The sequence below is a fragment of the Phragmites australis genome, chromosome 6 (assembly GCF_958298935.1).
Source record: "Phragmites australis chromosome 6, lpPhrAust1.1, whole genome shotgun sequence".
Classification (NCBI taxonomy): domain Eukaryota; kingdom Viridiplantae; phylum Streptophyta; class Magnoliopsida; order Poales; family Poaceae; genus Phragmites; species Phragmites australis.
Window position 1 is genome coordinate 5248896 of NC_084926.1, and position 15497 is coordinate 5264392.

The 15497-nt window shown below is 43.5% G+C and overlaps 2 protein-coding genes across 5 annotated transcripts in view; both read left to right on the forward strand.

Moving 5' to 3' along the window:
• The first annotated feature begins 3305 nt into the window (after positions 1-3305).
• LOC133921270 (uncharacterized) lies at positions 3306-4841 on the forward strand. The gene is made up of 3 exons (XM_062366072.1): positions 3306-3719; positions 3807-3949; positions 4382-4841. Exons 1-3 carry the CDS (start codon positions 3449-3451, stop codon positions 4475-4477), a joined length of 510 nt encoding a protein of 169 aa, XP_062222056.1. The 5' UTR covers positions 3306-3448; the 3' UTR covers positions 4478-4841.
• Positions 4842-9406: 4565 nt separating this feature from the next.
• The window catches only part of LOC133921271 (nuclear-pore anchor-like), a 33927-nt gene continuing 27836 nt past the window's right edge, over positions 9407-15497 (forward strand). For all 4 annotated transcript variants that reach the window (XM_062366073.1, XM_062366076.1, XM_062366074.1 and 1 more), the window contains exons 1-14: positions 9407-10117; positions 10202-10348; positions 11229-11327; positions 11493-11621; positions 11696-11788; positions 11866-11931; positions 12724-12813; positions 12905-12982; positions 13108-13250; positions 13944-14052; positions 14141-14233; positions 14902-14950; positions 15077-15180; positions 15246-15314. In XM_062366073.1, the coding sequence (XP_062222057.1) occupies positions 9812-10117; positions 10202-10348; positions 11229-11327; positions 11493-11621; positions 11696-11788; positions 11866-11931; positions 12724-12813; positions 12905-12982; positions 13108-13250; positions 13944-14052; positions 14141-14233; positions 14902-14950; positions 15077-15180; positions 15246-15314 (1575 nt within the window). In that variant the 5' untranslated portion in view covers positions 9407-9811. The remainder of the gene's footprint in view (positions 10118-10201; positions 10349-11228; positions 11328-11492; positions 11622-11695; positions 11789-11865; positions 11932-12723; positions 12814-12904; positions 12983-13107; positions 13251-13943; positions 14053-14140; positions 14234-14901; positions 14951-15076; positions 15181-15245; positions 15315-15497) is intronic.

The window sequence follows — 15497 nt, forward strand, 5'->3', positions numbered from 1 at the left end:
GGAGATGGTTCAAGTGGGCCTGACTCGGGGGGGCCATCCCATGGCACAATCGCATTGTGTCATGCCCGACAAGACCCATCACGAATCTTTTTTATTTTTATATTTCAAAAATCAAAAAAATACAAAAGAGGCTTCTATTTGAAAAAAAAAGTAGAATAGGCTATTGTAGCCCGTTAGAAGGGTGACACATCCAATGGATGATAGTTTTAAAAAAATAACCGATCGCCCTTCCAACAAGCGACATGTTAAAAAAATGGTTAATTAGATTCATCCCGTTATAAAAATCACTGTTTTAAATATGCCATTTCAGATCCGGTATTTAGAAAAATGTCATTACAAATCTCTTGAAATTCTATCCATATCACTATTGTTATAAATCAGGCACATCTCGTAATGGTATGGATCCAATTTCATAAGATTTGTAATGGAACGAATTCAAATTTCAGGAGATACATAATTGCATGATCCAATTTTTAGAATATTTGTAATGACATGGACCCAATTTAAAAAGATTTATAATGGCATATTTCCAAATATCACATTTGTAATGTTATATTTCAAAACCGTGATATTTATAATAGCATGAATTTTATTAACTAAAAAATATTGCGTTCCATTGCTCTCAAAATTCAAAACAATATTAAAATATTCATAAAAAATTACCATTTCGTTATTTCCTACTCGTTTCTTCTGATTCATACACATGCCATGGGCTCCAAAGATAGCAGCAGGTCCCCCGGACAGTACAGTGCGTAGATATGCATGGCATGGAGTCCAGAGCGCGCGAGACGGCAACCCGGGTCGGTGCACATGGGTTCATCAATGCCGGAGGCACATCCCTGTGGGATTACGTGACCATGATCTTGACATCGCGTGAGGTCTGAGACATATGCTTAACTTAACTGGTGGTACCGGTGTACCACCGTTGATAATCGTGTGTTCGTGTTGCCATTTGTTGACCAGTGAACCTCGTTCACCATCTTGTGATGACAGCAGTGTCACAATAAAAGCGTACACGAACCACACACTGCCCTGGCTCTGCCGGCCAGTCCCAATCGATTCTCGGCAAACTATAAACATCCTAGCGCCTAAATACCTAACCTAAACACTTTTATTTTTCTTCCAAGTGAAGCATGTCTAGCTCGAATTTGATACTAGCTTGTTTTCAGGAAGTTGCTGGTTGGAAAGCGAGCAGCAGAATGGTCGTCCCGCATTTTTTAGCTCAATCCATTCCATTTTCTGGAAGGAAGCAAAACGTTGAACAAATTGACGAGCAAATCATCGACTCATATCGTAGTAGTATAATACTGATTGAAGCAGCATTGAGCCATGATATGTGCCATTTATTATGGAGCATCTACGTGCCATTTTTAGCAGTACGTAATGAGATTTATGAATAAGGAACTGCAAAGATTTCACTCAAGAGCACTTGCACTATGCATTATGTGTGCTATTTATAATGCAAAGTGCTCCATTTGTATTTTAGTAAACATTTAGTTTGATACCGCGCCTGACATGATGGCAGAGTCTTTTTCTCTTTATTATGCAACTAATTCTTCCACAGATGGAGTGGTATCAAATGATCGTGGTGAGGCCCAGCGTTCAGTGAGGAAGAAGCTAACTTCATTTTGAGCCATATAGCATCCCTGAAGCTAATTTATAGCCTCTCTCTTTTTTTCAGAAGACTAAAGGTACTGACTTTCGTTTTGGGAGCATATCCGTGGCAGTAGTTCTCTAAGAGCTCAAGCTGAATATGACAATAATTCGGTTCGAGTTCGGTGCTCTATCAAAATACCAATTGCATGAACAACTTCATGCCGGATGTGAGTGTAGGCCCGCCATCAAATGGTTGACCTAGACTGCAGTAGATAAATTCAAACTACAATTTGTTAATATTAACCTATGGAATAGAACCAGGACAGGGATTTCAGAAATACTGAAATACCAGTCGCTGATCGTCCAAAAGAAATTTACGAATCTGGACAAGATTTTGCTGTCTTGTTCATTTATTCTTGCGAATCGCGACTTCTCAATGCCCTAAGGAACAAGCTATAGAGGTTGAAATGCACATCAAACTGCGAGTACAGCGGCCACAGGAGTACGCAAATCGTGGTACCATGGACTCTACTGCTAGGCATGCGCGGACCCAGCATACAGCAAATGGGGGCCTCTCAATTTTTTGTTTTTTAAGAATTTTAGTTGATTTAGCATTTTTTTTTAGTTGTAAAGGTCTAATCATTATTATGATCCTACTCAATTTTTAGGCCAGATCAGCCCTGCTGCTAGACTCTGACGACATGCTTTCCGACGCTTCATGGAGGCCGGTGGAGGCCGAACGTACGCAGCAGGGAGAAGCAAGACCCAATGGTCGGTTGGATCGACCTCCCTGGTCCGCACGCCGAGCCGCTAAAACGACCAACTGATGGGCACCTCCTCTCGCTGTTGCTACACTGCAAACTTCCCGACGAGTACAGACAACTCCTCAACACGTACGTCCTAACGCCCGTTCACGCGCGACTCTGGAAAAAGGAAGCGAAAACGATCCGCGGGTTCCCTTCCCCGGCGGTCAAACACCGCGTGACCTGCATCAAATATCGTACGGTACCTCTTGCCGATGAGTTGGCTAAATCATGAAACCGCGCTAGTTCGCTACTCGCCCAAACGCGCGTGCGCCGGAGCACGAAGACGAGCCCCAAGCCACCTACCACCAGGCCGGGTAGCTCGCTCGCGCGGGCGGGCGCCGCAGCGTCCTACGCGAGCCACGAGCATCCGGGCAAAAAAAAATTTTACTCTATCCGATTACAAATATAGATTATTTTAAATTTATGTATAAGGATTAAAAAAATAGATCAAATAATCTTGTTATTTTTTATTTATTAAAAAGATAACATATTTATTTATAAGAGTGATAGTATTTATTAAACAAGAGCAAGATAAGATTAAAAGAGAAAAAAATATATAAAAATTTAAAAATAATTTATATTTAGAAAATAGTTGAATAGACTAAAACGATCTACATTTATAAACAGAGATAGTATAAACTTACAGAAAATCTTATATGCCACGTACCCTCTTTCTTCTTTCTATTATACATATTAACAGTTGATTAAAACAAATAATATAGATTTAAATCTCGTAAAAATCTTCCAGTAAAATCTCATAAAATTTTCTTTCCACCTAGCACGGCGCGTACGTGCCAGGCGGAGCGGAGGTGTAACGGCGAAAAGGGGGGAAAATAAAAAAGAGACGGTAGGTACGACGGTGACTAAGTGGTTAGCCTAGCTCGTCGGCATATATACCACCTCGCCACTTGAGCGGTTGCTCTCCCCATCTATAACTGTACACCACCAGTTGCTCTGCGCCTCTGCCTCGCCTCGCTCCCCCAGCGCAGTCGCCGCTCCCGAGTCTCTTCGTCGTGCGCCGACCCCACCCAGTTCGTCCGCGCAGCATGGGGAACTGCCAAGCAGCGGAGGCGGCGACGGTGGTGCTCCAGCACCCGGGCGGGCGGGTGGAGCGGCTCTACTGGTCCACCAGCGCCGCCGAGGTCATGCGCGCCAACCCGGGACACTACGTCGCGCTCGTCACCCTCCGCGTCGCCGAGGAGCGCCACGACGCCGTGGACGGCGCGCGCCGCACCGTGCGCCTCACGCGCGTCAAGCTGCTCAAGCCCAAGGAGACCCTGCTCCTCGGCCACGTCTACCGCCTCATCACCACCCAGGGTAAAATCTCAAATCCTTCTCCTTCCATCCCAATTCGCGCCCATGCGAATCAGCTAAAGAAAACTAACTTGCGTTTTGTTGTTTCAGAGGTGACGAAGGCGATGCAGGCTAGAAAGGAGGAGAAGCTGAAGAAGGCGCAGCAGCAGCTGTTGGAGTCGAGGCAGAGCAAGGCGAGGGGCGCGGCCGAGGAGGAGGACGACGAGGAGGCCTTGGACGCCAGTCTTGATCAGGTGGTTACATGGATTAGACTTGCCCCTTAATTCAACTGCTTTCCGATGCCCCCCATGCACGCTCTCGCCGTGTCTTGTTCTCGTCAATGGAATTTTTTGCAACCGTAAAGAAAATTGCCTAAATTATTGTAGAATCATGAGCTTTTAGTTGCAACAAAAATGTAACTTAGTAAATAAAAATCCACATATTCCAGGTGAAATGCATTCGATTAAGAAGATTATTTTTTTAGAGCAAAAAGGACTGTAGATAACTAACTGGTGCTACTATAGCGTCCAGAAGGAAGTACACCATTAGATTAAGGGATATATTAAGTGGGTTTCAACTACTGTCAGGAGGAAGAATCTTTTCCTTTTCTTTCTATTTTTTTCAACCATGGCAACATGCAAAGGTTCCATCTTCTGATTGCTCTGCTGCTGCCCATCTGACTGCAGTTGGCGCGACAGGACAGGGACGACAACCGGAGCTCCAGTGCGCGGCACCGGCAATGGCGCCCGTCGCTGCAAAGAATCGACGAAGCCGCGAGCTGATCGATGCCCAGTCATACACTCACACCACAGAATAGTAGGGCCGTAATTGTTGACCGGTGAACCTGTATTTTCGGTGTTCACCTGGCCTTAATTAGCTCGCGAGGGTTGCTACATTTGCACACTGTGGGTTGAAGTTTGACTGTTTGTCGCCTCGTGATGAGAGGACTGCTTTAGAAGTAGCTGCCTCGAATCCGTGTAAATTTTCAGGTCTTCTCAGGCGTTTGTTAGTGAGACTGCTTGCTTTCTCGATACTTTTACACATCGAATCAGAACAAATTAAAGTAGCTTAGATTTAAAACAAGAAATGTCATGTACCTGTTACTATTCCATTACAGATGGGAATCAAGCGCATACCTTTTGAAGATATTGTTGTGCTTTTTTTAGTATTTAGTAGTATGTATTTAGTTGTTGATGCCAAATTGGCAATCATAAACTCAGTGCCAATGATGCCGGCAGCAGTTGGTGGAATCATCGGAGCCTTTTGGGTTGGAAGCTTATCATACATATTCGCGTCGGCGATGGCTATGGGTGTATGCATGCACATTTGATTACGCCGTTGCTGATGTTACAGAACAGGACAAACGGTAAGGGTTTCAGATCGGATGCCCACACTACCTAAACTGAGTTCAGTTAGGTACCTGGAGAAACTACTTGCGGTGGTTTTCACATTCCTCAGAGGCCTGCAATATTCTACTGAGGTGATCAATGCATAAGCTGACTGTTCGGCTGTAAATTAATGGCCAGTCGTTAGTGTAGGCTGCCCACAGCGCTAACCACAGCTCACAATAATCAATATGGAATGGCCCTATCTGCCTGCTAACCGCTTGTTAATCTAGGCAGACAGCTGCAAGTTGAGCTAATGAGTTCAGTGCCTGGTGCTCACCATCGGCCATTCGAGTATTCTACTACTGGCTTCCGCTTTGCAAGCTGCAACTGCAGGGACTCACTAGGAGAGCACGGAGTTTGTAGCCGAAGGCATCTTACCTGTCCACTTGCAGTTTGCAAACATTCAAAATAAAGTAGCTTCCCATATCAAGATATGGTTACCAGATCAGGGTTTGAAAAATCCGCGAATATCGGCCAACTCAGTCCGCGTCGTATTTAAAAATCGACCGGTTTTCAAATTTGATGCTAAAAATAAAATTAAAAAATCACAAAAATTCTAAAAATACCATAGACAATTCTAATACTTATGTGGAAAAAATTCAAAAATAATATCATTTGCATCATATTTCATGAAGAAGAAGTTTGAAAAGAAAAGTAAAATATTGAAATGGGCCCTATGAACATGATGATTTTGCCCATCACGTTAAGGAAAAAATTAACATGCAAACACATAATTTTTTTATATAGATTTGTCTTAATAGGATATTTAAAATTGGTTTCACTTCATTTAGAGTTTTATTAATTTCTCCATAATTTTTATGGTTCACAAACATAAAGTGAACATGTTAAGAAATAATACTATAATTAACCTTTTTCATGTCTACCATTACTTTTACTACATAAATCATAGCATAATTATCGGTGTATCAGGAACCGGGGGTCTCCGAATCCCGAGGTCAGGCCAGCAATCCGCCACATGGCGCCATCCCGCGGAATCTCCCCCGCAAGGTGGAAAAGATCAAGTCCCGGGAGAGGGCGCTCGGGGCCACGGTCGATGGTCCCCGAGTATCCCAGTTCCCCGATGATCCACGAAGTCTAAGTGCCGGGAAAAAAGTGCTCGGGAAGGTGTGCGGTGACCTCCGAGCACCCAAGTCCCCCGACGACTAGAAAAGCTAAGTACCGGGAGAAACGTGCCCGGAGCCGCTAGCGGTGGCCTCCTGGGCACCAAAGTATCCCGATGACCTACTGAAGGAAGTTCCGGGAGAGAGTGCTCGGGGTTGCGTGCAGCAGCCCCCGAGCACTCGATCCCCTGAGGAGCCGTACAAGTATGCCCGGGAGAGAGCGCTCGGGGAGGTGAACAGTACCCCCGAACACTCGGTTCCTCGAGGACAAGAAAGGGCATTCTCGGGAGAGAGTGCTCGAGGAGGTGAATAGTGACCTCCCGAGCACTCGGTTCCCCGACGACCCAGAGAGCCCCCTAACAGTGGCCCCCGAGGGGTCCACCGATGAGGTGTCAGCCAGTCAAAGGCCCAAGGCCGCATTTAAAGAGTATGCGTGGCCTGTCACCTTCAATTGCTCCCGCCGCGCTCGGTGTCAGTTCCTGCCACGTTCTGGCAGAAGGGCGTGGGGTCATTGAATGCACGGGTCCCATCCCGTGCCATCCGGCCCATCTCGGGATAACGTCGTAAGAGCTGAGGCATTCCGTCTGCCGCGCTGCTGTGGCAGGGGAACAAGACAGGGCGGCCACGCCGGGTCGCTCTGCGGCTGCCCGGTAGGCCCTCTCCACGGCGCCCGTTGCCAGTGTATTTATGGTGACGAACGACCGGGCGTGTGGCGTATTTTTCCACCTCCGGTCACTTCGTCCTGAGGAAATGATGACGCCCTTTCCATTTATGGTGTCTCGGAACTCGTGCTCCCCCTCCCGTTCGGGGCACGCTGCTGCCGGCGGGTATTTAAAGCAGCTGGCGGCACAGAAGAAAAAAAAAAAGGAAAGAAAGCAAAAGAAGAAGAGAAGAGAAAAGAGTAGAGGAAAAAAGACAGGTCTGAGAAGAGGAAACAATTGCTCATAAGCAAAGAAAAGAAGATCACAGGCCGAAGAACAAAGAGTCCCAGGCTACAAGATAGATAAGTATTCTTGTAACCAGCAATATTCTTGAGGGACTTTCTCAGAGCATTTATAGTATTCATACAGGAGTAGGGTGTTACGCCCCCGTGTGGCCCGAACCTGTCTAAACACCAGCGCATTTACTCTTTTCCGCATTAGATCACTCCACATCACCGGCCATCGCATTCATACCCATTTATTTCTCCGGCGAACATATTCAGGATCATCCCCCAGCCGAATCTTTAAAAAGGGGTCCCCAGGATCCATGCGACAGGAGTTCACCTTTCGACAATAATTAAACTAATAAAAATGGTTTAACTAATTTTAGAGATATGATGGGTTAGTTATGAATTAATCTAGTTGTAACATATTTACACAATCATGCATGTTACAATAACTATTTCATGAGTTTATGTATTTTTAAAAGACATATGATCATGCAAGAAGACTAACAATTTTGGTTTCATGATTTTTGGATTAGCAAATAATTAACTATGTTTAGTAAATATATTTTCTCATAGAAAATATATAACTTTTTTACGAGTATATATAATTTTATCATATAAATCATGTTACAAGAAAACCAACAAAATTTATTTCACTTGATTTAAAGCTTAGATGAACTAGTTATAGATTTTACAAGATTGAGTTATTTTTTTAGTTTTTTTTAACTTGAGCGGTTTTCGATAAGATCGAGCGGTTTTCGATCATAAACAAAATGCAGAAAATGTGATCGGTTTTTGATAGAATTAAAACGGTTTTCGGTTCAAATCGAGCGATTATCAAATCGTCGATTCGGTCGGTTTTTGCCTCTGATTTACAAATTTGATCGAGTGAATTTGAATGAAATCTTACTGAATTTTAAGTGATTTTTACGATATTCATGAATTTTGGAAAATCGCTAGATAACAATAGCGATTTTCAGATCTCAAATAATTTTGTTAACCCTGTGCCAGATTCACCGTAGTGTTCATATGATGCCAGCTTTGGACTCTCCTTAACAAGACTGGAGCCACCACGCGTTTGGTTCAGCTAGATCCTTTGATGTCTTTGTCGAAAGGAGCTTGCTGCCTGCATTGGTGATTGGCCCCCTCTGACCGAGAGATGAACGCAATGAAGACTGAAGACTCCGTTTCGCGAGGCCTTCCACGGCATTTTGACAGGGAATGAACAGGATGAGAGCAGTAAAGTGAATGACAAGTATGGGCATGTCGCATTGACCTTTATCTGTCTCTCTATCTCGCTTTACTGGTCATGTTCAGGAATCGATCAGAAGTGACAAAGCTGGCTCGGCACGTGCCCTTGCTGGCTGCTGATCAGAAGATTTTTTCACTGCGAAATGAGCAACAAACCGAAGCGATGTACACAAAAACACGTCTTAAACTTAAAGCATCTATTTTCGTATATATATAAAAAATTCTTAAAGTATCCCACATCCTCCTGCATCAGCTTACTGTCCTACTCTGAACCATGTCCGAAGAGGCAAACGTTGAGGCTTGAAGACTGCAGAAGGTGCAATGTCCCAGTCTTCATCACAGTAGCTAGGTTCTAATTGCGTTGCTCACAGAAGAGATCAAATATACCCAGGACAATGATCACGCTTCAGACACTGCATGCACACTCAACAAATCAGCAGGCTCGCTACTGAGATCTTTGTTTTAACACGGTTTAAGTTGGGCTCTGTGCAAAGGCGATTATGCTTCGCCTGCGGGCATGTTCTCATGACTTTGGGCCCGAAAGTTCTCGTTAGCGCTCACACGCTGGACCGCTCTCTTGCGCACGACGCGTGGGCCCTGCACCAGACGAATCGTCCACGACTCATCCTCTCGCTGCTCTCTTCCCAGTTTCCTCTCGCAGTTCTCCTTCCGTTTCTCTCTCGTATGTCGTATCGCGCCTCTCAGATCTTGCCGACAGCCGACGAGAGCACCCCCTGCCCGGCCACCCAGCAAGCGGCGCCGCAGCCGTGCCCCTCCTTTCTTCCTTTCCCCTTCCCTTCCTCCCCTGCTCTCTCTCTCTCTCTCTCTCCGAAAGGGAGCACCGGTGTGATATGAAGGCCCCGCCGGCGGCAGCCTTCACCGCCCTCACTTCACAAATAGTCGTCATTTTTAAACCAGCCCACGTCAACGTAGCCCACACGTTACAGGCAAAAACAACTCACGCACTAAGATCAACACAGGCCACACTGTTGCCAGCACAGATTCATCTGGGCTCTGGCCCAGAGTCGAGTCGAACTCCTAACCCACTAGGAATACTCGCCATTTGAAGCCAGCCCAAGCTAACGTGGTCCGCAAGTTACTCGTACTACCCGAAACAACTAAGCCTCCCCAGCCCAATAAAAACCAGCCTGTTCCCAGCCCACGTTGATCTGGCAAATAGGCCCACTACACCCGGTGCCTTTACACGCTTCCCGCCCTGCTCCACTCACGCCGCTTCGCGTAATCGCGTCTCGCCCCAGCCTCCACTCCCCCGTGGCTCCGTTCTATTCGATTCCCTCCGCTTCCGCCCTTCCACCCTTCCGCCACCCCACCCCCTCCCCGCGGCGGCCGCCAAACCCTAGAACCTTCTAGACCCATCCCGCGATCCCTGGCGGGCTAGGGCGCCGCCTCCCGACCCATCCCGCGGCGATGCCGCTGTTCATGTCCGACGAGGAGCTCCGGCTCCTCGGCGGCGACACGGCCGCCGTTGCCGAGCGAGCCGACGCGGCCGTCCGCGAGCTCCGGCGCCAGGTGGACACCGTCCGCGCCGAGGCTGACGCCGCCGCGATCGCGGCCGAGCAGACCTGCGCCCTCCTCGAGCAGCGGTACGCCTCCCTCTCCGCCGAGTTCGATCGCTCCCAGGCCGAGGCCGCCGAGCTCGCCTCCGCCGCCGAGCGACGCGCCGCCGAGCTTGCCTCCTCCCAGGCGGAGATACACCAGCTACGCATCCAAGCGGTACGAACCCTAGATTTTCACTCGATTGATCACTTTTTTGGCTTAGCTTGGTGCACTAATCACTCGATTCTGGTGGTGGTGTAGATTGCCAAGGACGGTGAGGTGGGGAGGTTGAAAGTGGAAATCTCAGAGCTGCACAAGTCCAAGTCTCAGTCGCTGGAGTTGATTGAGCAGAGGGATGCAGAGATTAAAGAGAAGGATGGAATCATCCAGAGCTACTACGATAAGATAGTGAGCTCCTCTGTTCACTTAAATACTACAGTAACCAATACATTTGACGATATGCACCGTGAGCTTAAAATGTATGGTCACCTGAACAAGTTGTTGCTCTGTGCAGTTGAATAGGATGATGCATATAAACGTTAATATTATTCATGTAGAGAAAATTGTGGAGATTATTGAATGGTTCAATAATTGTAGTTTATAGCTCCATATGTTAGGATTCTTGGATGGTAGAATCTGTCTTATCAATATTGAACTTTAGGATGTTTCAGTGGCTTTTTGGATGTTGCAGTGGAATTCTTTGTAACTTACAAAAGAACTGCACAATTGGATTTCTTCATTTTTCTTGTCACTAGGTAGATTTCAGAGTGGTATATATGTACCAATAGAAAGGAGGCACAACTACATTGTGGATAACATTGCTGGCTTCAGCCATTTTTGTCCAGATGGATAGACTTCTGCTTATCAGTTAGTTTTTTCCCTTCTATTCCATTTAATACTAGACTGTAAGGCCAGTTCATTACTTCCATGATGCACCAATCATTGGAATACCGAGAGTTACAAACTTGTAATGAAAACAGAGCTCTCATGAAAATATGCTTCCCGCTTACTTCCTTTATTCCTCTGCTTTCTAACAAATTGATCAGTGTCTAGTGTATACTGTTAGTGCTTTCTAGGAAATATTTAGTCGTGTCCATTAACATACCATAAGAAACAAAAAAAAAGTATGGCTTGCCTCACTTTGACAAGTTAGGTGTGACCGCCAACCACACAAGATCTTAGGGTTTTTTATTCCTGATTCTAATACTCCATAATCAGGGGGATTGATTATATATTTTGCAGTTTCTGGCGTAAATTAATTGGAAATCCGGATTTGCCTTCTTTTCAGGTAAATCTAGCTGACACTTCTTGTGGCAAAGAGGCTCGGATACAAGAGATTGAAGCTAAGTTAACCCATAGTCAGGCAACATGTAATCGCATTACTCAGGTATGAACATAAAAGGGTTTAAATAATGCTGAGATTCAAAGTTCTTATCTAAGTCATAACATACCTTTACTCTTTTGCTTAGTAATACTATCTTATATTAGGACTGACTCATACATCTGCATGGTGCTACTTTTGGTTCTTACTTAATCTGTTTTCTGTTATCAGGAGAAGGAGCTGCTCGAAAAGCATAATCTCTGGCTCGATGAAGAACTGAAAACAAAAGCTAAGAACTTAGCTGAATTAAGGAAAACAAATATGGACGAGGAGGCTAGGATGTCAGCAAAGATTGCAGAGGTGAGTAATTTTGATTTGGTTCATGATGTGATAGAGGGGAGATAAAAGACAACACCCTGATTTTTGTGTTGCAGCTTGAAAGAGAGATTTCTGGATCTTCTAGTTCCTTAAGACGAAGCAAAGAACGGGTTTCTGAACTGGAGCAAAGGGTATCCCATATGGAAAAGGTAAATTCTCAGACAGATGATTGTGATATTACTTTCTGCCTTCTAATTTTTGCTATTTCATATCTTGATTATTGAAGGAGTTGTGCTCAACAAAGGACGCTGCAGCTGCTAATGAACAACGTCTTGGTGCTGAGCTTTCAACTGTATGGCTTTCCCTCTCTTAACTCCATTTGTCCATGCCTCCCTTTCTCTCTTCTCTCAAACTCTGAGGGCAAATGGAAAAAATCTCCTAAGCAAAAGTGCTGCTTGGCCAATGACTTGTTAAACAACATTTGCAGAACTCATCAAATTATTACTCGTCTCAAGCATTTTAAATTAATGTTGACCTTTCACACTTGATGGTAATCGCATTTTGGTCTGTGGCATATAGTGTGAACACTGAAGGCCATTCTAGCTGTATGCCTTTTGATTATTCAAGTGAGCTACTTAGCCTGATAAAAACAGTATCAAATTAAATGTTTCACGGTTTATGTCGTAGCGTGGTTTTGAATAGCACACAAGGGATATTTGGTGTGCATTTCTTAGAGTTACCTTGTTAACATTGGTTATGCCCTCATATATGTTTGTTTTGATTGACATAAGTTTCCTCAAATAGAACTTGAGCTTGAACCCGTTAAAGTTGCATGTTCCTCTTCTCTCTCAACAAGATTAATAGCAGGCCGTTTTCTTCTTTTACCCACCTTGGTTTGTCTATTCTAGCCAAATATTTGTGCTATGTTTGCACAAGACTTTGGATATATCCGTGGCAATCCTGGTTCTTTATTTGGACTCATTATGGATAGCTGATGCAATGCTATCACTCCTTTGCTTTTGTGTGCATGCCTTGAGTGGTTTAACCCTTTGTTATTTGCATATCTGGTGGCTATGGTGTACTTTTTATCATTCCATATCTGTTCTCCAGTGATATGGTGTTTACAATAGCTTCCGGTACTCAGGTCATGAAACTTGCTGAACTTCACAAAGAAAGTTCTGAGGAATGGTCAAAAAAGGCTGGGGAACTTGAAGGTGTTATTAAAGCATTGGAGGTAATGTCTTCGCTTATATTTCACTGCTACACATTTTTGTCCTTGTTCATGGACAGTAAAAAGATCCATGCTCAATTTCTCCACAAACCAGACACATTTGACCCAAGTAGAAGATGAATACAAGGAAAAGCTTGAGAAAGAGACCTTATCCAGGAGAGACATTGAAAAGGTATATATATATTCTGGAGTTTCCAGTAGAGTTTTAGTCAGTTGCAAACTTGGTAGATCTCGTAAGGAATCCTAACCGAGCTTTTGGATCTCATCTTATTCTGTTCTCTGATGTTCTTTCTGCAGGAAGCTGCCGGCTTGAAGCAGAAGCTTGAAAAGTGTGAATTTGATCTGGAGAATACAAGAAAGTCCAGTGAATTGAGCCTTATTCCATTGACCAGTGCTGCAGCAGACTCTGCTTATTTAGTAGACACAACAATGCACCGACTGTATGATTTCTAACTTGTTGTCTTTTTATTCTAAAGGGAATCTAGAATAACATACTTTTAAACACCGAGAGTTTATTGTTCATACGTGCTTGCATTTCTTATTCAAATATTGTAGTTTCCCTTTTTCATTTTTTGCATTTCTTTTCAAAATATTTCGATTTTCTTACCGATGCAAGATCATTATATTGTATGGCCTTTTCTTGTGTCTGTGTTAGATCCTTCTAAATATAATTATTCATGGGGACATGTCTAACGCAAACCCCCTTACGGTGCAATAGTTGTAAGTCATATACTGAATTTACTTTGAAAATTTCCCAACAAATTTTGGGTTAGTGCTAAAAGTGTTACACCACCATACAAATTTGCAATGTTAAGAGAAACGGAATTGTGAAATATTTGTCAAATAACTAGCTGAGTGCCCATTCTGTCCTAATGATAATAAATCGTATGACCCTAGCATGTTGAGCCACTTGCGCTGATGTTGGCCTGCACCATCGAAATATCCTTTTATATTTATTGGTGCTCAAATTAGAGAAATTTGACTGTATGTTTTCTAAGATGACATTTCTGCATGGAGGGAATAGTAAAGATAAACAAAAAGGGATGGCAAATGGACCGATGCTGACTTAATCAAAATGATTGTTCCTACTTCTGATTTATCTGTTAAAATTCATTCCCGTTACTATTTTTCAGGCCCATTTCTGATGCTGTGAACCAGAATGACCTAATGATCGTTCCAAAAGTACCTAGTGGTGTTTCTGGAACAGCGTTAGCTGCTTCTCTTCTTCGTGATGGTTGGAATGTATGTCCCATCTCTTTTTTTACTCTTAATTGCTCAGCATTGTTTCACCGCTCAAATTGTTGCTTGATAACATTCATTGCATTATCAGCTTGCTAAAATCTATGAGAAATACCAAGAAGCTACTGATGCTTTACGTCATGAGAGGTGGGGAAGGAGACATGCGGAAGCAGTTCTGGAAAGGGTAAATTATTGTGCTTCTTAATATCTTTGAATTGGGATCCTATCCATGGTTCATCTTTGTTTACTCAAATGATGAACATTTAGTATTCAGTTTTCAATCTTCACTGCTGTATCCAGAATGGTGATGTAGTTTGAGGCAATCATTAGCTCTGATAGAATGGGGAAGAATTATACTAGTTTTTCAAAAGTAATCTTTCTTTTATTTTGCCATGACTAATTGTATGACACCATTATTTATTTTATTGCATACTAATTGTTGTCCGTGTAAAACTCTTAAAACCGACCCTTTAACAATAACGGATATATTTGGAAGTGATATACAAAGTAAGAAAATTTAGCAAAAAAGAGTAAAGGGTTGGCTATGGCACACATATATTTAAGCTAAAAAAAAGTTTCTCATCATTTATGCTCATCCATAACTCACTCCTAAAACAACCATGCCTTGCAACAGGAAAAAAATAATAGTTTTGTTTTCAATTTAATTGCTTGTGATTAGTTTTGAACTTCTTCACATATTTATTTCGTTTTGTAATTCTGACTAGTGGTAACAGCCAATGTGCTGTGCTAGTCTGCTAGATAAGAGAAGTGGCAAATACTATGCTGTTTTTCATTATTTATGTCTGCTACCGGCTCATTATTGAATATTTGAAATATCTTTTTGTACTACAGGTCATGCATGAAATCGAAGAGAAGGCTGAATTTATCTTAGACGAACGAGGTAACTTGTCACTGAATGTTCTTACCCTCTTGAAATGCCACACAAGGGAACTCTCATTGCTTGACAATGTGACAGCACTGCGATAGTGTTTATTTTCTGACGCGTAAACTTTTCTTCTGATCTCAGCTGAGCATGAGAGAGTGGTTGAAGCTTATGCTCTAATGGACCAGAAATTGCAGCAAGCATTGCTTGAGCACGATAATTTTGAAAACACTATCAGGAATCTAAAGGTATGCAGGCATCATATGTTGATAAGTCTCATAGAATGAGGTTTTAACACTGATGTATCTTGCAGTCAGAGCTGAAAAGGTGGGAACGAGATCATAGTGTTGCACAGACGGAAATAGATGACCTGCAGAAACAAGTGAGTATTTCTTGCATCCTTAGTAGATTGATGATATTTGGAGCAACTTGAGGCAGTGGGAGATGTCTTTGTCTCGAAATATCCTTCTGTGTGGTCCTGTAGTTGCTTCCAATATGACCATTAAAGTCTGATAAAAAGGGGCGTATGCAGAGTTATATTGATTATATTTGTTATGCATCATTT